At 42.9% G+C, this 27,898-nt stretch overlaps 1 protein-coding gene across 14 annotated transcripts in view; it reads right to left on the reverse strand.

Moving 5' to 3' along the window:
• The window catches only part of LOC308393645 (nck-associated protein 5-like), a 201,243-nt gene that overhangs the window by 80,663 nt on the left and 92,682 nt on the right, over window positions 1-27,898 (reverse strand). For 8 of the 14 annotated variants that reach the window (XM_080877594.1, XM_080877587.1, XM_080877595.1 and 5 more), the window contains 2 exons: window positions 22,631-22,751; window positions 8,475-8,608 (listed from right to left, as the gene is read on the reverse strand). In XM_080877594.1, the coding sequence (XP_080733720.1) occupies window positions 8,475-8,608; window positions 22,631-22,751 (255 nt within the window). Of the gene's footprint in view, window positions 1-2,388; window positions 2,498-2,804; window positions 3,165-8,474; window positions 8,609-22,630; window positions 22,752-27,898 lie in introns of those variants that run through there. The other 6 variants (XM_080877593.1, XM_080877596.1, XM_080877588.1 and 3 more) reach the window with 3 other exon arrangements.

Genomic DNA, 27,898 nt, shown 5'->3' on the forward strand with positions numbered 1-27,898 from the left:
TGGGAATTTGAAGGGGTCAAGATGGAGAGAAGGGGTGGAAGACCATTGTTTGACCAAACCCAGTCAAGCCATTTTGAAGGAAAAGCAAAGAAACCAAATCAGTTGTACTGATTTCCCAAAAGAAGTGTGGATATGTATGTGTCTCTCTTAGTCTGGATAAGTTAAATATATTTCAGGCTTCTTTTTCTAATGATTAGACAAAAAGATGTATGTACCCACTGGATTTAAAAGCTCTGAGCTAAGCTTTTGGCTGCCACTCTTTAAATCATTCTCTTATTTGTCATCTATTTTACCCTAAATGGGATAATTACTCACAATAAGAACTTTATGCTGTATTAAACTTAACTTCAAACAAGCTATTTAAACTATAATCCTATTAGGAAAATGTTTACTGGGGACATAAATCTAGCAAGAAGCATAGACGTCCTCCTCATAGACTTTTAAACAATCAAACTTCTCTAGGCAATCTAACAAGCTGGAAGAAATACAGATTTAAGGCACTTCTGAATTGGCTTCACTTTTCAGACCTGGAAGCTACATCCATCTTTAATGTCACCCATGGAAGTCATTGAAGTCTACTATTTAGCTTTGTAACTGGCATCTTTAAGCAGCTTTACAACACATGTGAACCCAATTTTCTCCATTTAATGCAAATTCAAGTCTGACTTAGCCAATGGCATGTCTGTTATCACTCATGCATGGTTTCTACCGTACATCAAGCGTCCAATATACACTGCATTGACAAAAGTATTGGGCCATACTACTTAATCTTTAATTTTATTCTCCTTTGACAATGGGGCTGCAAGCCACTTTGCAACCCATGTGAACTCCAAGTTCTCCGTTTAACACTGAGTAAAATCTGACTAGCCTTCCTTTATATCAAGTCGAATGCGCAATTTCAAAATGTAAGCCTGAACACTGGCTATTTTCTGAAAGTTTGGAGACTAAATGAGACCTAAGTTGTTATAGAAAGTAACTGGTTGACTGATCAGCCTTTCTTGCAAAAATTCAGGCAAAAACAAACAAATAAATAAGTAACAGCCAAATTTAAATACTGGAATAAAACTGAGAAATCATTTGTGAATAAAATCAAACCTCAACTCTGTATCCTGTAAGTTAAGATTACCATAAAGATTTCCTGCTTAGCATTCTGCAGCAATGAATGGCAAACAGGCAGATTATTACACCGAGGTGACCCTTCTTTGATTTATTTCAGAGGAAGAAATTCAGCGTTTACATTTTTTAAACTCACCTCAGCTGAACTACAGGGGCAGAGGCGGACGAATCGACCCTTTAGGAAGTAGGTGAGCTGCTTGTGTAACACATCTGTGTATATGTGTCATTCAGAGCAGCTGCCAGACAGCGAAATCTATAGTGCAACCATGAGATCAGTTTGAATTACATGCTCTTTGGCTTTAGGCTACAGTCACCAGCTTCACACTCCAGAGAAAACCGGTGAGCTGCTGCTGCTGTAGATGGATGCCCTACTTCCACACACGCTTGTAATCTGACCTATTTACATCATAACCAGCATGTTTAATCCAAGGTGGAAGTTGCTGTGGTGCAATGGAGAGGGCATGTGCAAGTATTTGTGGCCGTCTGACACAATTACAAGCAGATAACGGGTCACTTTTTGCCACAGAAACCCAGTGGAGCGCTTTAAGTGAGGGGACTGTGTCTTATCTTCAAAGAAAAATGTGAAGATTGATACCAAAGCCCTCTTATGGGCTAGTAATTTAGTGCATGTGATAGAGTAGAATAACCCAAATTAAGTTCAATCAGACATAATTCCCTGGTCAGATTTGGAAGTTAAAGAGAGGAGGGAGGGGGCTGAAACGGACCAATAAATCCTTTCAAATATGAGGTGCTCCCAAAATAGTCCAGACACCTATTATCTATTTAACAGCCCCATTCCCCCATTGGGCAACAGTAAGGAAGTAACTTCAAAAAAGACTGACCCCTCCTCCATCCTGTTAATGACCCAAGATGTGTCGCCTTGAACAGAGGGCCTGATTCATCTGGCTAAACCCTGCAGAGGGAGTGGGAGGAGGGGGGAAGATCTGTTTTGAATGCGCCAAATTAAAACACTTGGACCTGGCGTGGCTGGATGCTTGAATGATTAGAAGAGAGGGCATTGATCTGCAAACAGAGCGCAATCACTCAGCTCCCCCTGTCTGAGCCTATCAGGCTTTGGCGGTCCAGCTGTGGCGGCGGTGGTGGTAATGGAAGCAGAACATGAACGCTGCAGACCGCGGTGGGATCTCAACCTGAGCGTGACTGTCCAAACAACGCGTCCAGACTTGAAAAGCGCTGCCATTCCTGCATGTTTACATCACCGGCCTCCTAAATACGCTGCGTATGCAAGCGTGCATGCATGTTCTCACACACCGTGCTGAAAAGAGCACGCCGCTGGGCTGTAAATCTGCAGGCACCCGTCGTCATCTGCTGCTGTTGTTAGTCTGGCCATAAGTCTCCCATATCCTGCGTGAAGAGGGCCCTTCAAAGACAGTAATGAGTCAAAGTCAAGTGGAGCGAGTCGGCTGTAAACGCCCCAGTTTTGTCAATGAGCGCGCCCGTCTTCTGGGCGACAGAGAGTCTGATTTAAAGATAGAGCAGAAAAAAGTAGAGAGGAATCTCTTGGAAAACAAGGACTTCACATTTTCACTCCTTTCTGGAAGTGTCTGACCTCCAAGAACAGGCAGAGGGATGAGTCCAATAAAGTTTTTAGAGTGTGAGGAAGGAAACAAAACAAATCACTGCAAAAAGTTCCTGGGTAAAATGAAATTTGCACTTGTGCTCATTACCTGCAAAAACTGTCTTCTTCATCCTCAAGCCACATTTTTAATGCAGGGTCCCCAGTGGCCCCTGTGTCTCCCCGGCGGTCATCCTGTCTGAGCTTGGAGCCGAGATGTAGTCAAGGCCTCGGAGAACAGACATCCAAATGTGCTCGATCGTTTCTGTCCCTGACATTAATTTATGCCATCATTTAAGGAAGGACAAGAAGATTTTTAAGTTGTGTCCCCCATCTTTTCTCTGTCTTTCCCCTGCTGGGCCAGTCCTGGCTCTTAAAGTGTCCGTGTGGAGTTGTGGGGACGTCCAGGGTGGGCCGAGGACGCTGCTGAAGTCTCCCGCTAATCCGCTGGAGTTTAATGACTGCAGAGGCCTTGCAAGTAGTGGGGGGAAGCCTTAGAGAGGGGGTCGGTCAGGGGAGGTTGGGCATGTGACCCACACCAGGCTAAGAGCCCAACTGGTTGGGGGAGGGTGCGTGTGCATGCAGAGGAGAGGATATAGACCTATGTCTAGAGTTAAGTGGCCAGTCAGTTGAAGAATGCCAGCTTTCTGATCTCGGGAGCAAATTGAGCTATTTCTTTTATTTTCTTTCTTGTTTTGTTTTTTTTTTCTTTAGGGTGAAAGCTGAAAAGAAAAAGCCAGTTGTTTCAGTTTTGCCAATTCCTGCCTTAAATTGTTACCCCTGCCAAAAAAGGAAAAAAAAAATAGCCTGAGCATTACAAAGGACAGAAAAAAAGCAAAGGAGACAAAACAAAGGCTGTAAGAAGCCGAGATTCCCTGGAGTTTGTCTGGCTGTAGGGGTGACCGACTGATCTTTTCTGTTTGGTGTTGCTTTTTGTTCACGTATCTGATACAGTAAAGAGCAGCTGTAACAAGCAGCTCATTACCTTCCTGCTTCACATCATCACACAACAAAGCAGAGAGCTCAAAAAGCAAAGAATTCGGAGCAGAAATTACTTATTTGCATAGAGTCTGATACCACAGCTAAAGCACTTGGCTGGCTTTTATCGTTCCGACTGGTCCGCCTTATTTCCATCCTCATCTCTGTGATTCCAAAAGTGCCACCTCAATTAATTAGCGACACGCAAATCAATTGTTGCCTGAGGTCAAGCAGATCACGGTCTATTTATAAGACTGGACGTCCACTTAACATGATTTGTGGGCATTAACTCAAAAAGACACATTGATGAACTAAGGTTTCTACCCCCCCCCCCCCCCCCCCCCCCCCCACACACACACACACATCAAATGCACAACAAATAATGAGCCCGAATCAATCAATCAGCCAGCAGAGAGGTAAATAAGTGTCGTCTGCCGGTTGAAGGCAAGCATCCGTAAGCCAACAACTGAAACAGCAGATGCAAGTAGGGCAAAGGTTTACAGGAAGGCTTCTTTTTTTTACTGGCTAATTAAAGTGACCACACTGTTGTCCCATCTGCCACCGCAGATTATTGGCTGCCATGTAAGCATGCTAATGCGGCGAAGGGACCAGGTACCAGTAAACACACTCCACATGCTTGTTAGGGGACTCGTTCACATTCAGATAAGCGCTCGGGCATCGCTTTAAACAAAGATTAAGGCTCTGAAAGTGAAATCCTGTTAGCTTATTTGTGCAGAGGCGTTAGGGGAGCGGGGAGATATCTTTCGAACTTGCAGCCCGAACCCCGCGTTCCCTTTGGGAGTTGCTAAGAAGCATTGACGACGCGGGGAAATTGCAGCAATCGAGCATGATGTCAGCGCGCCACACAGCTGGAATGGCAACAGCCGAGCGAGGTAGGGCCGAACATCCCCACTTCGATGAGCGCTTTTTAAGGACATAATGGAATCTTTGTCTTTACTGCCACGCCGTTGCTTGGCAGCAGGAACGGTAGCCGCCGGATGCCCGATGAGAGCCATCTATCTGGACAACCCCTGCCATGCAGACAAATTCATCTGGCTCTGCGGGGACCTGTGCAGGACCCAATCAGGGATAAGCTTCATATATTTCCCCCCTAATAGAATTGCTGTACTTCATCTCACTCTGGCTTCAGCACATTGACTCTTGTATTGCGAGCTACTATCTCACTAATTCACTTTTAGCCTTGAGGAGCGAGTGCACTGTATCTGCACTCTTTATTATGCCGGGGAACCTGTGCAAAAACCCAATAAGTCTACGTAAAGGTCAGAAGGTGACCCCGATGGAAGACGTGGACAGGGGAAATGCCGGAAATAGAAAACTGCTTCAGGTTTAGGAAGGATAAAGCAAAATGAACTCCCCTCAGCTATCTCCAAAACAGTGTAAACTGTATAAATGTGCATCAGGAATGCGAGGAAGGCCAACATGAGTGAGAAACACCGCTGAGCTTAATTCAGAGGCATCAATGGAACATTTTAAATATGTGATAAATCTTTGGAATGGCTCTTAAATATTTTATTCCTCCCCTGGCAGCGACTCTGCCCTCGTCTGCACTATAACACTGGGACCATTAAAACGTACCGGATTTTCTCCAACCAACTTAATGAGAAGATAAGCAGTCAATGTAAAATCCCCCAGACTCTTTTTTTCCCAGCCCCGTCCTTTTGCATACTGAATGCCTATCGCCTAATTATGGCATCAACTCGGGCCCTGGCTCTTGATTTGCTGTCCCTCTCTGTCACACTTCAGCAGCTGCAAAGAGGAGGATGAGTTCATGAAATAGAGGTTACTGAAGTTATGACGAGAGCATTGTTTAAGGGCTTCACACCTTATGGGTTCCCTTTCTGCAAAGCAAAAGTAATGTATCAGACGATCTTTTTCTGACGAAGACAAGGTCAAGCGTCGCAGAGAAATGGCACTGAAGTGCTCTGATGAAATGGAAAAGCAAAGAAAAGAATGTGAGAAATAGAAAAAGTGGGAACAAGGTATCGATTTTGAAGGTTACTGAAAGATTGTGCTGATTGCAGAAAATTGCTGGCAAAAATCTATTGCTTTCACTAAAAGGGATAGTTACTGGTTTCTGGACGCTTCAGGGAAAAAATGCTCCAGGCTGCTGTACATGCCACTGATATCTCCTTAAAGAGAAACAGTTTGATAAAAAATGTCCAAGTTTGCTTTATTAGATTTACTCTGATCACTTGGATCACCCATTACTGCAGCTTACTGTGAAGTTTTAAGAAATTGGAGCAAAGGGTTAAACTCAGTACCCAGGCAAAGGCTTAGTACAGTGATGGTGGCTGTGGCTCCTCTAGTCCACATGCCAAAATATCCTTCGACAAGATACTGAACCCCCGAGCTGTTGGGTTAAAAGTGCACAGGTATAGAAAAGGGTACTTGTTTGAATGACGTTTGTAGTAAGGAAGCGCTTTGAGTGCTCAAATAGAGTAGAAAAGCACTACTAACTCAAAAGCTGCATTGGGACAGATTGGAATCTTCACCGTGCCAATTTTGGCCTAACCTGGCTCCGTTTTTTTGCTGCCTCTGCAAGCTGCTTTGCAACCCACCTCAATCCCAGCTCACCCTTTTCATTGCATGTCTGACCCAGTCGTGTTTGTTGGTTGTCTGCTGGGTGATAGCATTGATCAGAATAGAAATCAGGAACTGGCTGTATTGTTCCATACAACTATACTCAGTATTGTCTGCAATATCTTTTTAACCCTATGACCATGATTCTCAGCTAGAAAAGGGTGGAATGCCCACTTTGGGTCTGGAAGGAGTTGTTGTCAAGGGTGGATGAGTTTAAGTATCTTAGACAGTACAGCTGCTACTCCTCCACATCGAAAGGAGCCAGGGGAGGTCATTCAGGTATCTGACTAGGAAATCAGTATTTTTCCCCCTGAATTCGCTGAATGTCACTGTGAATGCTTTCTGTGTGGACATAGCTTTCAATACTTTTAAATGCACTTTTATAAAGAATATGGGAGTTGAGATTCTTCACTCTTGCACATCTATCGTTTTTTCTTAGCATTGGGTCCAAAAGTCCAGTTTTATTAAGCCTCTGGTAAAGACATATTTTAGAAGACAGAAAAGTCTAGCATGGCTCATTTTTCCTTCGTGAATGAAAAGTTAAAAAAATAAAAAAAAGTGAACACAGGTGCCCTTTTCCAGGGCAACAGAGTTCAAACCAGAGAGGAAAAAACATCCAGGGGTCTCTGAGTCCAGACTCTGACTCCGAGCTACAGACTTTGAGTAAAATCTACTCAAACTCCTGTCATAACTTTCACAGCAAAGAGACAATAATTACTCGATGACCAGATGCTTTGGCCTTTTCAAATGAAAGTAGGACAACAAGTAATGCAAGGGACTCGAAATAAGTCAAACCTCTGAAGGATTAAGCGCATTTCTTCACTGATTACAATTTCTTGCAGATGGCTTGTGATGACCTGCAGTTTAGTGAAAGGAAAGCGTGTGAGGTCATCTCTTTAAAACCTTTTATTACCCAAGGATTATTCATCTAGCGTGGTGTCCGACACATCCATAAAGTCTCAAATAAGAACAGAAAATAAATGGAAAAGCAGTTCAAGGATTTATGTGTGGGTGGTTGCCCTTAAATGGGGTTAAGAAGTAAAATTTTTCTTCTTTAAAATGTTACAGATACTGTGCCGTGAAAAAGTATCTGCCTCCTTCCTGATTTCTGAGGGTTTTTTTGCAAATTTGTCACACTTTCATGTTTCAGATAACAAAGCAAATTTGAATATTAAACAAAGAAATGGATAAGGGACAACAGTTATCCAAACCTACTTGTTAATGCCCATAAACTTAAAAAGTAGTTGTTCCGCCCTTCGCAGCAAGAACTGCAATCGAGCTTCAGTGATAAGTGCAGGTGAATCTTTCACATCATTGCGGATGAATTTTGGTCCAGTCTTATGAAATGCTGTTAGTTTTATGTCAGATGTAAAAGGACCCAAACCTTCCACAAAGTTCAGCTTTTGTCTCGTCAGTCCACAGAATATTTTCTTCTTTTCAAGATGTTTTTGGTAAATGTGAAATGTGAACTTTGACCTTAACCGAGGTCAAAGTTCAAAGTGAGGCCTGTGGTTCTTTAATGTTGTTCTGGTGCAGTAATTTTGGTAGGCTGGTCACTCGCCACTGATACAAGTTTTCTCCATGTGTGTATAATGGCTCTCACTGTGGTTCATTGGAGTTACAAAACCTTAGAAATGGCTTTCTAACCCTTTCCACTGACACATGTCAGTACCTTTGTTTCTCAGCTCTTTAGATCGTGGCCTGATGTGTTGCTGTTTGAGGTCTTTTAACCTGCTTCACTTTCTCAGACAGGTTCTATTTAAGTGGTTTCTGGATTCAACAGGGCTGCCAGTAACCAAGCCTGAGTGAGTCTTGTGAAACTGAACTCAGCTTTCTAACAAATGTGGTTAATCATCAAAGAAAAACTGAATTTTGTACTTACTCAGGGTAAAACAACTAGACAAACAACAAAGAAATGAGGTGGGGGGCAAATACTTTTTCACAGCACTGCATAAAAAGGAGATCAAATCACTCAAGTGAAACACAATCATTTTATAGACGCTCGTACTTTTCATCACCTCCCACACAGGGTTACAGAGGGCTGAATACAATATTTGCTGATGCTGAATAAACAGGATCAGTATCATAGCAACTTTGTAATTCGTCCTCTATTTGTTTTTATTTATTCCTTTTGTTCAAACGTAATGAGTGAGGGCTGAAAAATGGGATTTAAAGCCCGCTCTGTGCTCCTGGGTTCTTTTACCTGGAGAATTGCAGCTGCAGTGAAACCACCTGCGCCTGACCCAGCTCGGACTCCTCCGTCACTTCCCGGAGACGCTTCTCGCTCTCCAGTCGCAGGCGTCGCTCTTCCTCTAGCTCGTGGATCAGCTTTTCTCGCTGTGGGAAAGAGCAGAAGGACGATCAACTCTCAGGCAGTGTGTGGCCTGGGGCTAAAAAGATCACCCTCAAGTCACATGCCACAATTTTACGACCCCCTTCCCCGAATATTCGACCCTCCTTGGATGAGGGCAAGCAAACACAGGCTGTCTCAGCATCATAATCACCAAAACATCTGCTCACCAAACATCTGAAACCAAACACAGCTTGTCCTAGCTGAAAAAGACAATCCACGCCTCGCCGCTTTTTCCCCTGACTTTAGGTGTGAGAGGAAATAAAAGAATAAGGGCATGATGACATTTAGGCCGCCTCGATTGGCATTACTTCCAGTAGTTTGTTGTTACTTTGAAACACTCATAATGAGCCTCCGCTTCTTTCTGTCTCTATGAGAGAAAGTTCACACTAAATGTCATCTGAAATCACTGAGCCCGCCCTCCCGTGCCTCAGTCTTTCTCCTGCTTTTCATTTCATTTCAGATCTATTCAGAAAATGCTCCCCGATATCACTGAAGCTATGAATAGCATGTTTACCCTGCTCCTCTCTTCCTCACACCATGCAAACCGTCCTCTCTTCTTCTGCGTGTTTCACCTTTTTTTCCCCCCTTTACGTTATAGTTATGATGATGAGTAAACATGACCTCATTCGACCCAACTATTGATAGATCCTGAATTAAAAAGCTGGAGTTCCTCGGTAAGAGGAGGGAGGGATCACTTATGCCTACTTATCTCTGCTTTCCATTCCTTGATTTCAGAGCTTTATAAATGTTGCTTGTGGTGTATATGGTCTCCATGAAGCATTTAGCCAGTTTTCTCTGGTCTTTCCCAATTCTTTAATTGGATTCTTCATTTCTGAAGGATTCTGTCTTTGGATCCCAAAAGAGAAAGACATCCTTGCCTCAAACCCAACTTCAAAGACTAAGGTCCCTGTGGTGGCACACTCCCTACTCCAGTTTTCTTGACAAAGTTGCAAAAAAAGCTTTAAGCAAATTCCTAGCAGCAAGGCGGAGGATTTTTTTTTTTAGCTGACGGAGCAAATAAGACGGGATCATTCTCTTGGTCTGGCAGTTTCTATTGTACATAAAGCCAAGCATCTGTCGCTGCTGCTGACAGTCTATGACAAAGCCACTGGCTTCCATTTCCGTAGATTTGGGTGATCTACCAACTGTCAAAGCCTTGCCAGGAATATCAGCTAAAAATACAAGATTGTAAAATATCTGCAAATGGGTCTGAGGCCAAAGACACACACTAGAAAGAAAAAGGGAGACAGTTTCTTCTTTTGCAAACAAAGATGCAGTGTTTGGTGAATAAGAGATTCAACTTTGGCTTAACAAGGGTTGATTAGAGATGATTATCATCCTTTTATTTCCACCTAGGAGTACAAGTACCCAGGGAGGTGGTGAAAAACGTATATGTGGATATACAGTGCAAAAGTCTCGACTCACTTCTGATTTCTTTTCTTTGGCTAGGAAAATGGGACACTGTTCAAATGAACAGATACTGACACTTCTTTTGTCCGGTTTCCTCAAACTTTTTAAGGACACCCTGCACACCATTGTGAGATATGTTACATTTTCAGCCAATATCTCTTTGGGAATCACCTTGCTGGTGCAAAAGTACTATTTTATCTCTGTCAAACTGTGGTATCTTTGACATCTTTCACAGATTGTTACTAGCAGCCCGTCACAAAAACGCACAGAGGGCCTAAAGACACATCTTATAATTGGGTATTTGCAAAGTTCTCTGTTATGCATAGTCACAAGAATAGTTAATCCCCTGAGTTAAGTTTCTTTTTTGTGCTTAAATGACTCATAGGTCTGTGTAAGTGGCTCAACAAACAAATAAAACATTCCTCTGAAAATGGTCAGTTACAAGGACTGGACTGAAAATGAGCAATAAAGGAGTCAACGTGCAAAAAAAGCTTCAGGAAGCCTAAAGAACTATTCACCCAGAGCACTTTAAACATTACCACAAAGTCTGGCTCTGTGGAAGAAAACATCTGAAGTGAATGCATTAGTATTTTAAACACAGACTACTGTACATAAGTGAATAAAAGTTTTAAATAACCTTTTAAATAACAGCCTTCACTGTACTCTACAGTATATCTATGGAAACACATCTGTTACCTTGGGAATTCTCCTGCACCTCTCCTGACAGATTCCTTTAAACATCTGAAGTTTTGAAAGCTCTTTGCTGTAAAAGTAAGTCTCTGGATCATTTTACAAACTATAGACCAGTGTCAATACTCTCCCAGTTCTATAAGATACTGGAAAAACTCTTCATAAAAAGATTTGACAGTTTTGTGGAAAAATATGAATTAATGACAGATAGTCAGTATGGGTTCAGAAACAACAGATCAACAGCTTTGGCACTGATAGATCTAATGGAAAAGATAACGGAATGTATGGATAATAAGAGGTATGCGCTCGGAGTTTTCTTAGATCTAAAGAAGGCGTTTGATACTGTTAATCATGAAATTCTATTAAAAAAACTGGAAAAGTACGGGTTTAGGGGAGTGGTTTTGGAATGGTTAAAAAGCTATGTAGGGAATAGGCAACAATATGTACAAATAAATGAATATAAATCTAATTTGATGGATATAGCTTGTGGAGTACCTCAAGGTTCAGTACTGGGTCCAAAAATGTTTATTATGTACTTAAATGATATCTGCAGAGTATCGGAGATTTTAAAGTTTGTAATATTTGCAGATGACACAAATATACTGTGTGCAGGTGGGGAATTGCCACAGGTTTTGGAAATGATCACACAGGAATTAACGATATTAAAGAAGTGGTTTGATATAAATAAATTATCATTGAATCTCGATAAAACCAAATTTATGTTGTTTGGAAACCAAAAGAAAAACATCGAAGTAGAAATATGTGTTGACAATGTATATTTAGAAAGAGTAAATGAAATAAAATTTCTTGGGGTGATCATTGACCACAAGCTCTGTTGGAAGCCACACATTACTTATGTTCGGGGGAAATTGGCACGGGGCATTGCCGTCCTGGGAAAAGCAAAGCATATGTTGGATCAGAAAGCACTGCACATTTTATACTGTGCTTTACTACTGCCATATATGAGCTACTGTGTAGAGGTCTGGGGAAACACATACAAAAGTAACACACAAACAATAACTATAATACAGAAAAGGGCCATTAGATTAATAAATAATGTAGGGTACAGGGACCATACAAATGCACTCTTTGTCAAAATGCAAGCTATTAAATTCCAAGACTTGGTGAAGCTTAAAACAGCGCAAATAATGTATAAAGTCAGAAATAAATTGCTTCCCAAAGAAATCGGTAAATTGTTCATAGAAAGAGAAGGTGGGTATAACTTAAGAGGGAGATGGAATTTAAAAATACAAAGAACAACTTTAAGAACTATGTCAATCTCAATTTCAGGAGTTAAATTATGGAACAGTCTAACAGAAGAAATAAAAGACAGTCAAAACATAAAACAGTTTAAAGTAAAATATAAAAACCTAATTTTAAATAAGTATAAGAATGAAGAAAACGGGGTTAACCCAGGATGGTAATGTTGCTGGTAATGGTGTTGCGGTTCTTTTTTGGTTGTTTTTTTGTTTTTTTGTTTTGTTTTGGTTTGTTGTTTTTCCATAACTTGTGTATCTGCAAATATACACATTCTGTATTTTTCATATGAAAGAAACTATACTGTGGTGGGGCTTGCTAATTTCTTGTTTTTGATTTATGTATGTTATGTTTTGTTTTACTTCATATGTTTATATGTTTCATATGTTGTTTGTTTAATTTAAGACAAAAAAAAAATTAAATGAATGAGAGGTAAAACTTGAGGGGGTAGGGACAAATAAGTAAATACTTCAGCCTACTCCTTTTCAAACAAATAATGGAATGATATTTTGTAATGATTGTGAAGGCACATGTTTGAAATGTTTGAAATAAAAATGAACTGAACTGAACTGAACTAAATGGAATTACTTACTGCCCATCCTCATCGTCAGCACCAGTCATGATGTGGTATTACTCAGTGCATGCCTGCAAAGAAGCTGGAGTGCTTTCTCTCAGACAAGCATTATGGGGACATCTTGTGGCGTGAAAGAATATAGGTCAGAGACAGTGAGCGTGTCACTCTGTGTGGCATATGGACAAAACATCCTCCTCGACATGAGGCCCTCCTTTATGCCGGGTCTCTCGTGAAAAACCATGAAACCAAACTGGAAAGAAAAACATCGAAACAACTATAATGTGACACCGAGTCGCATTGCTCCATTACTCCGTATGACCATACTCTCCTTATAAACTGTCTTGTGTCACTACATTGTTACTTCTGTTACAAAAGCAGATCCTAACTGGGTGATTCAGCTGCTGAGGGGGAATATTAAACCAGAGTCACCATTAAAACCAGTCCCCGTCTTCACTGCGGCAGTAAATTCACGGCTACTATGTGCAGCGGGGAGGCTCTCCCTGTCAGGAGTAATGGCTGCTGTAAATCCACTCATACAAGAACGTAAAGTAGTGCATCCCCCTGCCAGGAGCTGGACGTATATATATATATATATATATATATATATATATATATATATATATATATATATATATATATATATATATATATATATATATATGACTTTTCTGGTTCTTCTTTCTTTATGACACATAAAGTTGTTTTATGTTTTATAGGACACATTTTCCACTTAGCGTTTAAAGAAACGGGCGCTGATTTCAGCCTCCAGCGTCGCAGCAGTTTAGCTGAATTTCACCTCGATGCAAATGAGCACAAAGGCCTTTTATTTGCATCAACATGCATGGCTTTGTTCAGCAAAACAAAACAAAAAAAGCACAGTAGCAGCTTTGGTCCTGATTTTTTTGTTGCCCACACAGGCCTCCAGGCACAAACCACCGACCGCTACGTGTCTGCTGACAGTCTTGCCAACAACCTCAATAACAACACAGGATTTACAGTCTCTACATTGTAGTAAAAGCCCTGCGTTGCTTTTGTTCAATATATAATTTCTGCAATTTTACAAGGCCTGAGGACATTAAATCAAACATTGCTGTATCTTTCTGTGGCCAGAAATCCCCCGGCAATACATTTCTCCTCGATTGAAATGTTTATTGTCTGCAGCAACTTCTCTCTTTTTTTTTTTTCCTCCTTTGGTGCTCTAATTGAAAGCATATTCTTTAATAAGCCTTCACTGCAGCCACAAAGACAACACTTCTTTAGAAAAAGCCCTGGGAAGAGATCTCAAAGTCAACACCGAGAGGATGAAAACACGCCTGGCAACTTTCTGTGAGAACATTTATTTTAGTTAATCTGGCCGCTGAGGAGATAATCCCCGCTCTCTTGACAGCCTGTCACTGTTGTATGGATGGGATGAGGCGAGGTGTCCTGCCTTCTTTCTTCTTTGTCCTGCAGGGGGCAACATGCTCCTGTTCTATTAAACAATGCAGCGCATAGAAAAAAAAGGAGAAAGAAGCCAATGTCAAATGAAATATGGGGTGTAATCTATAAAATAGCTCCTGCTGGATTTTTATACCACATATATCAGAAACAAGCCCAGATTTGGGCATCAGGGGGTGGGGGGTGAGGGGTGAGGGGGTTTGAGGATTAAATTTGACCTCTGCCACAGAGAGATAAATAAAGAAATATATCCATCTGTATGTGACAGAATTTATCACCATCAACACGCAAAGCCTGAGAAATAAATGAAGAATCTGTTACACCGAGCGGCTTTGGAACATAAGATTTTATTAGCTGCACTCGAGCCCAAAATGAAGCCTCCCGCTTCGGTAATTGGACAACATTAGATGGTAATGGTATTCATCCGAGCTGAATTACTAGAATACTCGGAGCCCCCCTTTCATACCCTCTAAGATTCACTGAGGACTCTAAATTAATTAGAGGCCTCTGCCTCTCCTTGTTGTGCTGTGCTGCGACCTTATCAGGTTAAGTGCATGTGTGTGTGTCCCATCGTGTTGTAGGATGTCCATCTGCAACTGTATATACACTGTACTCGTTCAGGGTTAGGGGGTACAGGCCCAATAATCTCTTCATTACACAGGACATCCCCCCCCTTGCCTCGGTTGGAGCTCTTTGCCTAATCAAAGGGGCCGGGAGCGGCTCGGAGGCTCGCTGGCAAAGCAAACATCGGGGACACAAAGCACTGTGCAGGTTCTCCATTCATTAATAAAACATGCCACCGGGCTGTTTGTGTGCATCAGCGAGGCTGGATTCAAATGAAAGTGTAACACGAGGAGGATCGGGCCTCCTGGCCTGCCTGGCTGGCTCCCAGATACAAGTCGTAAAGATAAAAATTATAATTATGCTCTTGTTTGTTTAGAAACAGAAGAGAAAGCATCAAAGTGCAGGAGTGTGTGTTTTCCGATTACTTGTGACTAAAGTGAGCCCAAACAGTGTTTTATCACCCCACCCCACCCCACACCAAAAGACTCCATCAATTCAATTATCATGGAGCGCCACTATTGGAGTGTACCACTGCTCTCTTAGACAGCCACGGGCACTGTGGCAAATAATACACACACCCCAGGAATATGCAAAATCATACGAGTGGCCCATTTATCATTGCCAAGGGAGCTCCCCCACCCCACCCACGCACACACACCCAGAATGGGACGGTGTGGAGATGCGATTTGGACCTGGCTGTCAGCGCTCGTCACCCGGTGAATGTGCTGAGTCCTGCGGGGGGACCCCATCGCGGCCCCTGCCCGTGGCTGATAAGGCCAATCTGCAGAGACGGCACCTGAGTCCCCCCCAGTTCCCAAACCTCCACGCTGTCACACATCCTCCAAACAGCTGTCAGAAACCCTATATGAGGGTCCCCGAGCGCCCGAGCTCCACGTGGAGCCTCTCCTTTTTAAGCCCGTCAGAGAGCCCCTTTATCTGCTGGCAGCACGCTACGGAGCATGTCCACTCTGAAGGTGCTTTTTCTTTTTTACACACCAATAAATCACTGTCAGATAATCATCATACCTCGATCCACTTACAGCTAACTAATTAAACCCCGTGCTCAAAATTAATTAATATTGCCGACCCGGAGCCCTGCCAGTGTGCCTTATTTGCTTATTTGATTTGGCTAAATGTAATCCAGGTGAGCAGAAAAGCCACACATATGGTTATTTAAACAGTGTTAGTTATTACAGAAGTTTTATTTGGTGATAATATGCAAATGCTACACACTTATCTAGTAATCTTGGAAAAGTCCAGGAAAGTTTTTGTCTTATTCTTTGCGTTTATTTTAAATGTTGGTGCCTTTCAGGGACAAAATCTCGCTATCTTCCAGTATAACACAGTATTTTTCTAATGCAGTAAGTTTGTGACAGTAATTGCTGTTATGCTGCTTTCAGACTTCTTTGATACGGTTTTCTGGTGTCTGTTGCGGTTCAGCCAATCATTAGCTAGTCTGATGACTTAGCCTCAGGGGGCCTGTGTAGCCAGCAGATATCCAGGCCAAGGCTTCTTGTTTTATCTCCCCCCCTGCCTCCGGTCTTTGTTTACAAATACAGATGATTTTTTGTAACAAAGGGGTAGCCAACAGGAGCAAATCTAACTCTCCTTCAAACAAAAGCCTGCTCGTATGTGCCAGAACACTGAGAAAGAATAAATCTTGTTCATTTCCTGCAAAAGTTCGCATAATTATATATCTGATAGCTGTTAATAGACACTGTGTGTTAGCTGGTATTGTGAAGCGATTACCTGGTCTTTAGGGTGTTTGTAAAAATATTAAGAGAGTCAGAGTCATAACTTCAGCTGGATGCAGATGCCTGGGCTGCCACATTGATATTAGTTTCTTGTCCTTATTCCAGGTGACATTGTGATAAAATCAGTGTTTAAAGTCTAAAATGATCTCTATAGTTGAAGGATGTGACTTTAGTCTTTGGCTCGCTGACTTTCAATCCAGCAGGAGTTGCAGCATTTTCTAGAATACTAAGATGTTCTGTTTCAGGAGGGTCCAAAAGAGCGGTGTCATCTGTGAAATCTACTATTTAATCCTAAAGATACCACCCTCTGAGACCCAGTACAGTAGGAACCTTAAATTAAAAGGATATTGCCAACCATACAGCTGACATCAAAAATCATCATGCTGGTAAATCTTGTTTCTCCAACCAACCATCAGCGAATGCAAGTACTGAAGAATACAAAAGAAAAAAAATGGCAAAGGGTGTTTTAGATGCAGAGATTGGTTGGCAGCTACAAGGTTGCTCAGGAAAAATTTATATTCCCCAACTGGTTGGCAAGTGGTTGCTGGAGGTTGCTAACAGGCACTAATAGGTAAAACAAACTCCTTGCGATCGCTTTGGTCACTAGCATATTGATGCTGTTGCTAGCAGTTTGCAAGAGAGATAGCAACTTGTTGTAAACACTCACCAGCTACTCTCTAAGCTGTAGTGACACTTGAGAAAGTGGAACAACCTGTGGTCCATTTATTGAGCGTTTTTAAGTTTTTGGACTTTAGAGTTTTGTTTATTTTTAAGATCTATTTAATTTCTGGTTTGTTTAGTGTTTACATTTACCCTCATATATTCCTCTTTAGTGTAATTAGTGCTATTCCTAGTTCCCTGGTGCTTTGGAGTTTATTCCTCCCTCAGTGTTCATTTCACCTTTGTCAAGTTTCCTTGCTAAGTTCATCCATGTGTCTGCATTTTCCCCATTTGGTTTTCCCACTTCCTGCTTTATTATGAGAGTTAGTTCACTGTGCTTTGCTTTTAGTTTTGATTCATTGTGTCATCTTTGCTGATTAATTCAGCAAAGAATTCAGTATTTATAGTCACCACCTCCTCGCCACAGGGTTTCCAGCATGTTTTCCTGTGTTTTGAACTGTTTTGTACTGCCTGCCATCAGCCAAAATAGACATCTTGCTTTTTTGTTAAACAAGCTTGCCTGTCTTTGGCCTGGCTGTAGCTCAGGAGGTAGAGCAGATCATCTATTAATCCAAAGGTTGGTGGTTTGATCCCTGACTGCTCCAGCCTGTATGCCTTGGGCAAGATACTAAACCCAGTTGCTCTTTGATGCATCCTGTGTAATATAAGAAATGCATTAAAAAGCACTGTATAAAAATTATTTACCATTGATGTTGGGTCCTCACTCTTAACCACCCCTTGTCTGGAGTGCTGCTTTTCTTAGCAACTCTGGGTTCGATATCTTGCCCAAGGATACTTCAACATGTAGGTGAAAAGAGCAAGGGGATGAACTCACCGACCTCTCGACGAGTAGGTGGATTATTTAAGTCAGATATTTCCTGGAATATCTGACACCTCCTCTATCAGTCTACATTAAAGCCTACCCCAAGTCATGCTTTAGCTTAGAATCTTGATACCAGCTATAAAAGTGTGTAAATGTTTGTAAAAGTCCAACACAGACATACTGCAGAGCTATCCAGGGCTGCTTCTTCAGTGACTATGTTGAATTATTGAATGAAATCCTGAAGCTGAAGTAGCAACAAGATAGATTCGGGTGAAACGACCTGTTAAAAAAGGGGCATTCCCTCATCAGAGAACCGCAAATGTTACTTGATGTGGCGTTACAAACTATGTCACACACTCTTGAAGATTGCAGCACACGCAAAATCCATTTTCATGTACAGAAATAGCTGATTCCTATCGTGGCTTGGAGGCTTATTTAACCATGCTGTGCTCTCACTTTATATTCACAGACGCAGCGCCTCCCCCATCGTCCTCCTCCTTTATCTTAACTTCATTTTCTACATGAAATGCTCCGGAGAAATCAGATTTTTAAATGAGCAAGTTGCTCAATTAAGCCGAGGAGTTGAGGCAAATAAAAAAAACAATTCCCTTTTATCACTTGCATGTATGCTTCGCTCAACCGTGAAAGAATCAAACGCCGCAATCAGCCCGAGCGCCCATGGAAACGGCAATGTGTGGGTATGCACGAGGCGAGGCTCGGATATCACAGAGCATCCACAAAACCCAAAGAAAAATAAAGCTAGTTGTTCTCAAAGCCAGATCATTTATTTTCACATGTTGTTTAGACAGCCGTTTCCAGCGGTCATAATCTCACCTAACAGCTTTAAATGCCTTTTTAATGGCGAGCCCAGCCCCCCTCCGCCCCCTCAGCCCACAGAGCAGGCAGCGCCGCCTTTACAAGCCTACACGCAGACTTGTGTTCTCTGCCCCTGACAGGAAACCTCGGCATCCTGCCCCTGATGGACTTAGACTGCACTTCGGAGTGGCATCAAAAGAAAAGTGGGAGACAGAGAGCAGCTCTGCCCTGCCCTGCCCGGCACCTCACCGCACCACGCCTCTGGGATCGGGAAGAATTCCAGGGAAAACCTACAGCAGCGACGAGGCCGCGAACAAACGGGAGCAAGCTTGCTGGAAAGAGGCCGAGACTCTCGCAGTATAAACCCCGACCTGTGCTTTGTCAAACACCTAAAGGGAAACCTGCTGTTTTTCTAGCAGGAGTTTCAGCAGAGTGGGCCAAAAGCAGCACGTCCGAGCCTTGATGTGAAGTTTAAGAAGCAGTGAGAGGCGTAAGACAGGCGGATCATTTTCACTAATAACAAAACGCATCTTGTGTGGTCATATATGTGGTGAAATGCAGCGCAGGCCTAATTACTGATTGCCCTGCAAATTATTTAAAAAGGTTTCATGTGATTCTCCCAAACGATCCATAACAAGAGTTGTGCAGCTTCAAGCTGCCAGCAGTATGCGTGCTTCGCGGCGGGACGCCGAATTAAAGCACACACTCCTCAGTAAACTGTGCAGTTAGTGCTGTTTCACATGCGCAACCCGAGGCTTACGATTGTGGCGATGTTTCCTAGCGCCCTGCACGATCATAAAGATACCCTTCCCTTTCTTTTTCCTACACAATGCAGTCGTGATGGCGCTGCAAAAACACTGCCGCACACTCTCGCGGCATCTCTGATCGCCTTATGCGATCAGATCGAGGCAGCGATCAGAGGCTGCTAAAGAGAGGCATCAGATACAGAGGCGGGGTAGTGCCACTTCAAAAGTCTGCGCTGTTTTAATCTGACTCTATCGGTTCATCCCCTTGCAGGCGAAGATGTGGGGGATGTTGGGGAAGAAGGCGATGGGTTTTGGGGGTCTATGACTGGACGCAGGCTGGGGGTGGTTTGCAGTTTCCACTTCACTCTGGCAGCACTTTGACAATTATCTCCTTTACGCAGCAGCCTCTTTTTTCACTCCTATTGAAGAACCTCGCCTGAGCTCCGAAGCCTCCCAGGAATGCCAGAGAGAGAGTGGAAGGGGAATCCAATGGGGATAATCCCAATTTCAAATGGAGCTTAGTGATATCCCCCTCCTCCCTTTCTTCCTCCATACCCCCCCCTCCCTCACCCTCCTCCTGTCTGGCACAGATAACTCATCCTTCTCTCAACACTGTGCATGCGCAGACAGTAACTCATGTCGCCCTCTAAAGTAATAATTAGCATGTCATCCAGTCGTGTCAGTTGGAGAGCCGGGCCTTCTGGGGAGGCTCGCGGCATGGCGAAAGATATATTTTGGTTGGGCTGCACTGAGGTCAGAGGAAGCTGGGTTACTGTTAGAGGAGGAGGTGTTGACACGCAAACGTGTTGTCACTTTGGTGTGAGCACACGCAGGTAAAAGAAAGGAAAAAGTGGGGGGCAACTGCAACCAACCTCTGCTGGTGTGGTCCACATGAACTCTCCTACTTGTGCCCCAGAAAGCTGAATCTGTTCATCTGAATGATGTGTTTTCAGTGGGGATGTCCAACGCAACATCCAAATGGACTCCCTTTGACTTTCTCACTGGTATTCCTGGGAGGCTTCAGAGCTTTCCCACTGAAAACACAACATCTAGATGAACAGATTCCGCTTTCTGGGACTTCTTCGCCTTGATGACTGAGCGTGCATCAACACATCTCCTGCTTATGGCTGGCATTTGGTTTGGTGGACCAGAATGTGGGTCTCCAAGAAAACTGTGTTCATGGCACAAAATGAATCAACCACAGGACAATGTGACCATCGGATTAGAAGTTTGTAGGAACTCAGAATGTAACTCAAACAACTGGTTGTTTTCTGGGTACATTCCTATATAAAAGCAAGGTTATCGAGCGCCAATGTCATTTTGCAGTTAAATCACCCTCTTGCAGCAGCTACGTGGCTGTTTGTGGAAGAATTTCTGTTTCATATCTGTGGCTCGGGTCTGAACGTAAGCAGATTTATCATTTTTGATAATTTATCACACTCGGTCACTGTATTATCACAAACAGATTGCATCTCATTGTCAATTTGACCCCATTCAACTGCAAACTGAGAGCAGACTGACTTTTTTATCGCCTTCAAATCACTTTGAAGATCTCATCTGACTATGAGTGGTGATCTTACACAGTCTCACTCATTTTGGCCACACTGAGATCTCCAGTTACTGTTTTGTTCCCTACTGTAACTGTAGCGTAGGATATCAGTGACCAAACAACTAAACAAGAGGCTTCAACACAGTAACCCACAAACTTCAAAGTGGCTACTTCAGCCTGTTACAGACATTCTGTGGTTGAAACAAAGATCTTTTGGGTTTGTACAAAATTTGATTTTAAAGGGAAATACCACCAATCACCAAGTGTCCATGGCCCTTTTATTCTTCAACAAACACTAACTTGATTTTGGGCTGTTTAGTCTGTCAGATCTGGCCCAAATGTATCTTAAAAAGGACAGCTGTTTTGGACCACGTCACCCAAATATCATCACAAAAATATGATCACGCAAACTTGCAGGAAAAACTTCTTTCCCAGCAACTTTGAAAAGTCTCAGTTTCATTTGTTTTCTTTAATATTTCAATCCCAAAACTGACAACCCAAACACATACACAGTGAATGAATTTTTTGAATAGCTTAATATTGAGGTCTAACACCAAATCAGTTTCATCTACATATACATTTTCATTTCACAACACACTGGACACAACTTAAACAACTAGCCTATAAGGAACAGTGATGGTCAGGTTCATATTCCATTCATCAACAGTATGTCAACCCATCAATGCTGAACCTTTTTCAAAATCAATAATGAACCTTCTTGTTTCACACACTGGGCCATGCTTGGGGGCGACAGTTTGGAGTCAACCAGAGGTCAGAAAGTAAGCGCTGGCTGACTCCGGCGTGATTTCCTCTGACATCTGCTGACATCAACAAGTCCTAGAGGTAAAGCCGGTCTTTGTCTGTGCTCTTTTAGTGTCTATATTTACGAGCCGAAGCACAAACTTAGCTACACATCTGGTACAGCCAATAAATTCAGTATCTACTGTGCTAAAATGCCCTTGAGCAACATGCCAAACCCCTGCCCATCTCCAAGGAGGGAGCTCTGCTCAGTATCTGACCCTGTGCTCTGACCTCTACAACTCTGAAGAGGTATGAAGAAAAAATAGAGCATTCCTCCTTTGGGGATCAATAATCACACGCAGCGGTGAGGAGATCTCGGAGCGTGTCGGCCCTTGTGTGCTGTAGCTTTAGGCCTGCTGCCACACAGAATCAGAGGCGTCACTGGGGTGCAGTGAAACAGCTGGGCCTGTGGTTAAAGCGTCTGCTCAGAGGCTGCAATCAGCTGAGCCCCGCTTCATCACCCGGTTCTTCTCGCTTCCTGACCTCGCTTACAAACACACACTCTATAAATGCATTCAGACACACTTGTGGAAACGCAGACACAAACATATACGCTGCTTTGAGCGCATATGTATGCTAATGACCACCTCCAGAACTCATAAAAGAACGGCACATCAGCACTTTCTACCAGAGACACGATGCAGTGTGCAGCATTCTACGGTCACAGAGCCTGGCAGTGCATTCAAGTACCTGTAGTTTGTGCAGAAAAGGTCAAATTTATGCAACGCACTGCTTTTTCCACAAACAGGCAACTGTCACATAACACAGTATTTTTGTACTTGCTTCTATTATTGCCTACACATGCATTTCTACAGGATTACTGCCTTCAAGAGCTTCTGATGAGGTGTCGAGACACTCAGCCAACACAACAGTTTTGGCAGAGCCTGACGGTTTCTGTGTGGGTATGTACGTGGAGTGAACATACTGTGGCTTTTCTGGCTTCGTGAAGATGATAGGGCCAAGCACTTCCACTGTACTTTACCATTGTTCCTTCGCTCTTGCTCCGTGCGACTTCCCTCTGCAGGCGAGCCACAGCCAGCTTTTCCCTAAACCAAAGAAACAGGAGATGGAGGGGAGAGAGAGAGAGGGGGGAAGGAAAATAAGAATGAGTCAGTGTGTGGTCAATCAGCAGCTCAGTGTGCCAGGTCTGAGTGCTAACAAAGTGGCAAATCAAGAAGTACCCAAAAACATATTCATTCTCTACTAGTCCACTGATCATGTAAGTGCTATGCATGTGGGACTCTAGTATGTCTTAGAAAATGCAAACCATTCTTGTCCCAGAGTTTTTGATAATGCAATTTTATGAGAGGCCACCTGCATGTCTCCATTATCCACAAGGTAGCTCTTTGGCCTTGGTGCCAGCACTACATTCGTGGTTTCCAGACAGCTGGAAAGAGTCCTCAAAAGATCACAACAGAAGATAGGGAAGAGGAGGATGTTGGGTTTCCAACCAGGATCCCATTCGTTCCGTTTTCTTTGGACCTTGAACATTAATTACATTTTTCCCTCTCTTTTTATCCTCACTTCTTTCACTGGTTAGGTTTAGGTGCTAAATACCTTAATGCATGCTCAACGCATACCTCAATAATCATCCAGGTAAGTAAATCACATGAAGTTGATTTTGAAAGTCTTTAGACTGAAAAGGTTACTTGGATGAGTGACAAAACATTTGTCCAAATGAAACGCATAAATTAAATGCATAAATTAGCATTTAGCTTCTAGCTTTTAATACAACAGTCGCTTTAAAAAAGGCAGTGAAAGAAAACAGTGGCACAGCTTACATTATTTTGACTATGTGGAACGGACTTGCAATCTCATTGCCTTTGAAATTCTTGCATTTGTTAATATTGCAAGGAGACGCATCACAGAGTGACTCAGGTTGATTGCAATGCAACAGCAATCAATTTGAGTCAGACCAAAGTAGTTTGAGGCTGGTTGCCTCACACCAGACGACCTGTGAAATCACCTTGAGATCAAAGCTGGTCACCCAGACGTTGAGGCTATTACAGGCTCAACCTCTGATCAGCTGGTTGTTGCAACTGGCTGCAACCAAACAAAAATCCAATGCAGTCACCAGGCAACCACTAATAATTTTCCAAGCATACCAAAGGTGTACCTCAAGGATCAATCCCGGGACCACTTGGATTTTTTTTACACGTCAAAACTTTTAGTGAAAATGTCACCAAGTTAATAATAGATTGGATTTTATTAGCGCTTTTCAAGGCACCCAAAGCGCTTTACAATACCACTATTCATTCACACACTGGTGGAGGCAGCTACAGTTGTAGCCACAGCTGCCCTGGGGCAGACTAACAGAAGCGAGGCTGCCATATCGGCCCCTCTGGCCAACACCAGTAGGCAAGTAGGGTAAAGTGTCTTGCCCAAGGACACAACGACTAGGACAGAGAGCCCAGGGATCGAACCGGCGACCTTCCGGTTACAGATGCGATTCCCAAACCCCTGAGCCACGGTCGCGGTACGTTCTGCTACAGTTAGCTATTAATACACTAAGGGACACCCAGCATGGGTACTTGTCTTTTGCCCTGTCTCCCTCTCCTCATCCCCAACCAGTCAAGGCAGATGGCTAAGTCTTGTTTTGCCTGAGGTTTCTTCCTGTTAAAAAGGAGTTTTTCCTCCCCAGTCTCTCCAGGTTGTTGTTTATAGGGGGATTCATAGTTGGGGTTTTCTCTGTATTATTGTGGAGTCTTTACCTTACAATGTAAAGCGCCTTGAGTCGACTTTTGTTGGATGAGAGATGAAACATCTTCAACATAAAGACGTCCAGCTGCCAGACAATCAATCCTGATATTCCTCCAATAGGATATCATACCTCACAAACCTGAAACCACTTAGTTATCCTTTTATTTAGAGCGATTCTTGTTTTGTTTCCATCTTTCATCTTACTTTTATCTTACAAAAACATCAACCACTGTCTTCACACCTAAGACTCACTCCCTCTATTCGTGCCTAAAGGCTGTGATGAAAATGGAAAGAGAAGCCTCCCCTCAGCTGCAAAATCAAATTTATCATCATCAGAGGACACTCAAGCTCTCTACTGGGCAAATCAAATTCCTCGACTTAGCTAATCATTTCTTGTTTACTAAGTGGTTGGTATCAGATATCCAAGATCAATATCAGCTCACTATACAAGAAACCAACACTTCTGCCCTCCATCTATCTCCAACTTCGGCAGAACCCACACACGCCTGCAAGCAAACCAGCAGACACACACATGGAAGAGGCGAGGTCGTCGGCTAACTACGCAAAACAGAGTTCGCGGTTCTATCCAGACAAAAATAGCTCAGAGGAAACAAAAAAAAGAAAAGAAAAAAAAGCTGGGCATCCTCGTGCCAGACCCTACAGCCTTACAGGCAGACACACACACACTCATAACAAACTCTTCCACACAAATACGCACAGAGCTGAACAAAGAAATTGACTGTGCACATCCAATCCATTTCCCACGTGAGGGCATTCCAGACTTTAATGGGATAAATCTTGGCACACTAGCACGGATAATAAAAAACCCTGTTTTAAAGCCCCTCCTGAGGCATCCACAACAACTGAAGCGGTGCTCCAGGACAAGCCAGACTGTGAATGTGTTTGCTGAAGGCTTGTCAGTATACAAGTGTTTCTATCCGTATTTCTGGGAAAACAACAAATGTGTAAGGGGATCAAAAAGCCTCCTTTGGCAGCGTAGCCTCTGAGTGAATCTGTTCAAGTCATTATTGTTGTAAATATAGTACTCTACATGCATTACTAGAGGCGCATGATGTGTTATCACCCACTTATTAATGTTTCTGCAGACCGGCTTGAAAGCCAGGTCTGCTAGGAGGTAAATATCAGAATCAATCAGAATCAGAATCAGAATACTTTATTGATCCCTGGGGGAAATTATTTTTTGTTACAGTGCTGATATGATAGTTGCTTTAAAAAATACTTGAAAATAATTAACTTACTTAAAAAAGACAGTAACGAGTCAAAAAAACCAAACCTAATAAATGAATTGCATCATCTTACAAAACCTTAGGTGTGCAGCTCAGGAGGAAAGTTCCTGTCAAAGTCTTGTTCCCGACTGTTTTGTCTTCACAGCACACCTAATGTGGGGCTGTGGGACCCAATAAAGAAGCTGATACACCAGACAGCCCGAGTAATCCCAATCACCTGCACATTTTTCACATTTCTTCAACAATAGCAGACATCCAAACCCCCCAAAAATAGCTCATGAGTAACAACTCCTCACCGCCTCGCAGTCTTTGACAAGACGCCGTTGTTTCTGAGCGGCTTACCTGTCGGAGGGAAAACCCCCCGGTGATTAAGAGACAGCTGACAGAGATGGATGAATCAACCGTCTGAACTGAACAGGCAAAATACAAGGTGGGCTACGTTTCTGCTCCTGGATGGCATTCCCACTGCAGTGATTCCTCTAATGGGAAAACACTGAATAAGACAAAGGTGAGCTAAACGAGCCGATTGTGAAACACGCACTGTGGCGGTGACGAATTCAGGAGGAAGTCAAGCAGAGTGCCGATGCTGTGAAGCAAGCAGGGGTGTGTGCGCGTGTGCGTTTGGGTGTGTATTCTGGACTTTTACTGCATTGGTTACTGCATTCATAAATTCCGTGTGAACGCATGCCCCACACCTGACTAAAACACTCGTGTTTACATTACACAATGTGTCTCTTCCCATTACAGCACACTGTACACCATTACACCACTTTCATTTAAAAAAAAAAAAACTCTCTGGAAGTTCTCACTGCAGATATTGTTTTGTTAAACGGGACCGGCCTGGCATTCCTCCAGTCTGTGTTATGGCTGAGCGTCACAGTGCTGTAAAGGGTTAAGTTTCAGGCCACTTATGTACAGGCATGTTCCAGGAGCAACGGAGCATGAGCCAACTGCGCCCGGCGGCAAAAATCGCCGCCAAATATAGAACAATTTGACATTCTGTGTTAAACGTAATTATAGTAATTGGCACGAGCGGTAGTCAAAACAGTATTCCAGTGAAAAACGCTCACTGGCGACGTCTTGCATCCAGTTGGCGCTGGTGTGGAATTATATGATATCTGAACTGCATTCAAGCGCACATGAATGCAATCTGTAATGTACTCTGTGTGTGTTTTTATGCCTGTGTTTAGGCTGACATATTCCACTCTAAATTTGTCATGTGCATTTCAACCACAATGGATGCGAGATCCATCACGTCGTAAACTTTTACCAGCTGTGTAAACTGGCCCCGAAATAGTCAGACAGAGTCCAACCTGACGGCTGTTAGAGTCAGGGAGTTTATCTCAAGCCCATCTCTCGCAGAAGGCTCTAGTTTGGTATGCAAAGAGCCATGTTAACACATTAATTACGATGTTTTCATTTTTCCCTCCACATGTTCTCATGAATGTCGTCCAAACGGGTCAAAACGCAGGCACGCGGTCCCTAAACGCCTCATTTTAAAGGGTAATTCCATTTTATAACAAGCCGGGTCTTATTTTCCCAGTTATGGACGTTGTTTCGAGTGGTTATGATAACATTAACAAAGTTTTACAGGGGCTAGAAACCTGAGCAGGCAAACAATCAGCCAACAGTTTGGACAGCGATGCAGCCAAATTATCAAAACCATACTGAAAGCATGTAATCCGTCACAGTGGGAAGACACGAATAGAACAGACAAGCCAGAGCTTTCCACATAAATCAGGATAATCTGGGTTTTGTTTATAACCTGTCAGATTGTTTGTGTTTATTGCCCATAGACTGTATATAAAAGATGTATGTGGCCACAGTGACATCACCCTTTTGTTTGTGGACTTTTGGATTCTAGATCTACACCATTACAGCTGTCACCATCTTGAAATTTTGGACCTAGAAGAAAGCATGACAAGCTCACTAATGGTTAGCTTAATGCGAGCAGCCCTAATAACACATTAATGCTGCTCGCAGGTACCCCCAATATAGCTGCAGAAGATTAGCACGCTGTAATCCGGTTTATTTTAATATGGGACCCTTAGAGTGAGCCTCAAGTGGCCACTTGACGAACTGCAGTTTTACACACTTCCATGTTTGCTTAGATTTTCAGCCCTGGATATTTTGCTTCCTGCCGTCCTTTAAATGAGCTAAAAACATTTTCATTGAGGCAGAAAAGTGAATGATTCTCTTTGGACTCGAAGCCCCAACTTTATATATTTCACACTTGATGCGTTTGT

This window comes from Rhamphochromis sp. 'chilingali', assembly GCF_963969265.1.
Source record: "Rhamphochromis sp. 'chilingali' genome assembly, chromosome: 3".
NCBI lineage: Eukaryota > Metazoa > Chordata > Actinopteri > Cichliformes > Cichlidae > Rhamphochromis > Rhamphochromis sp. 'chilingali'.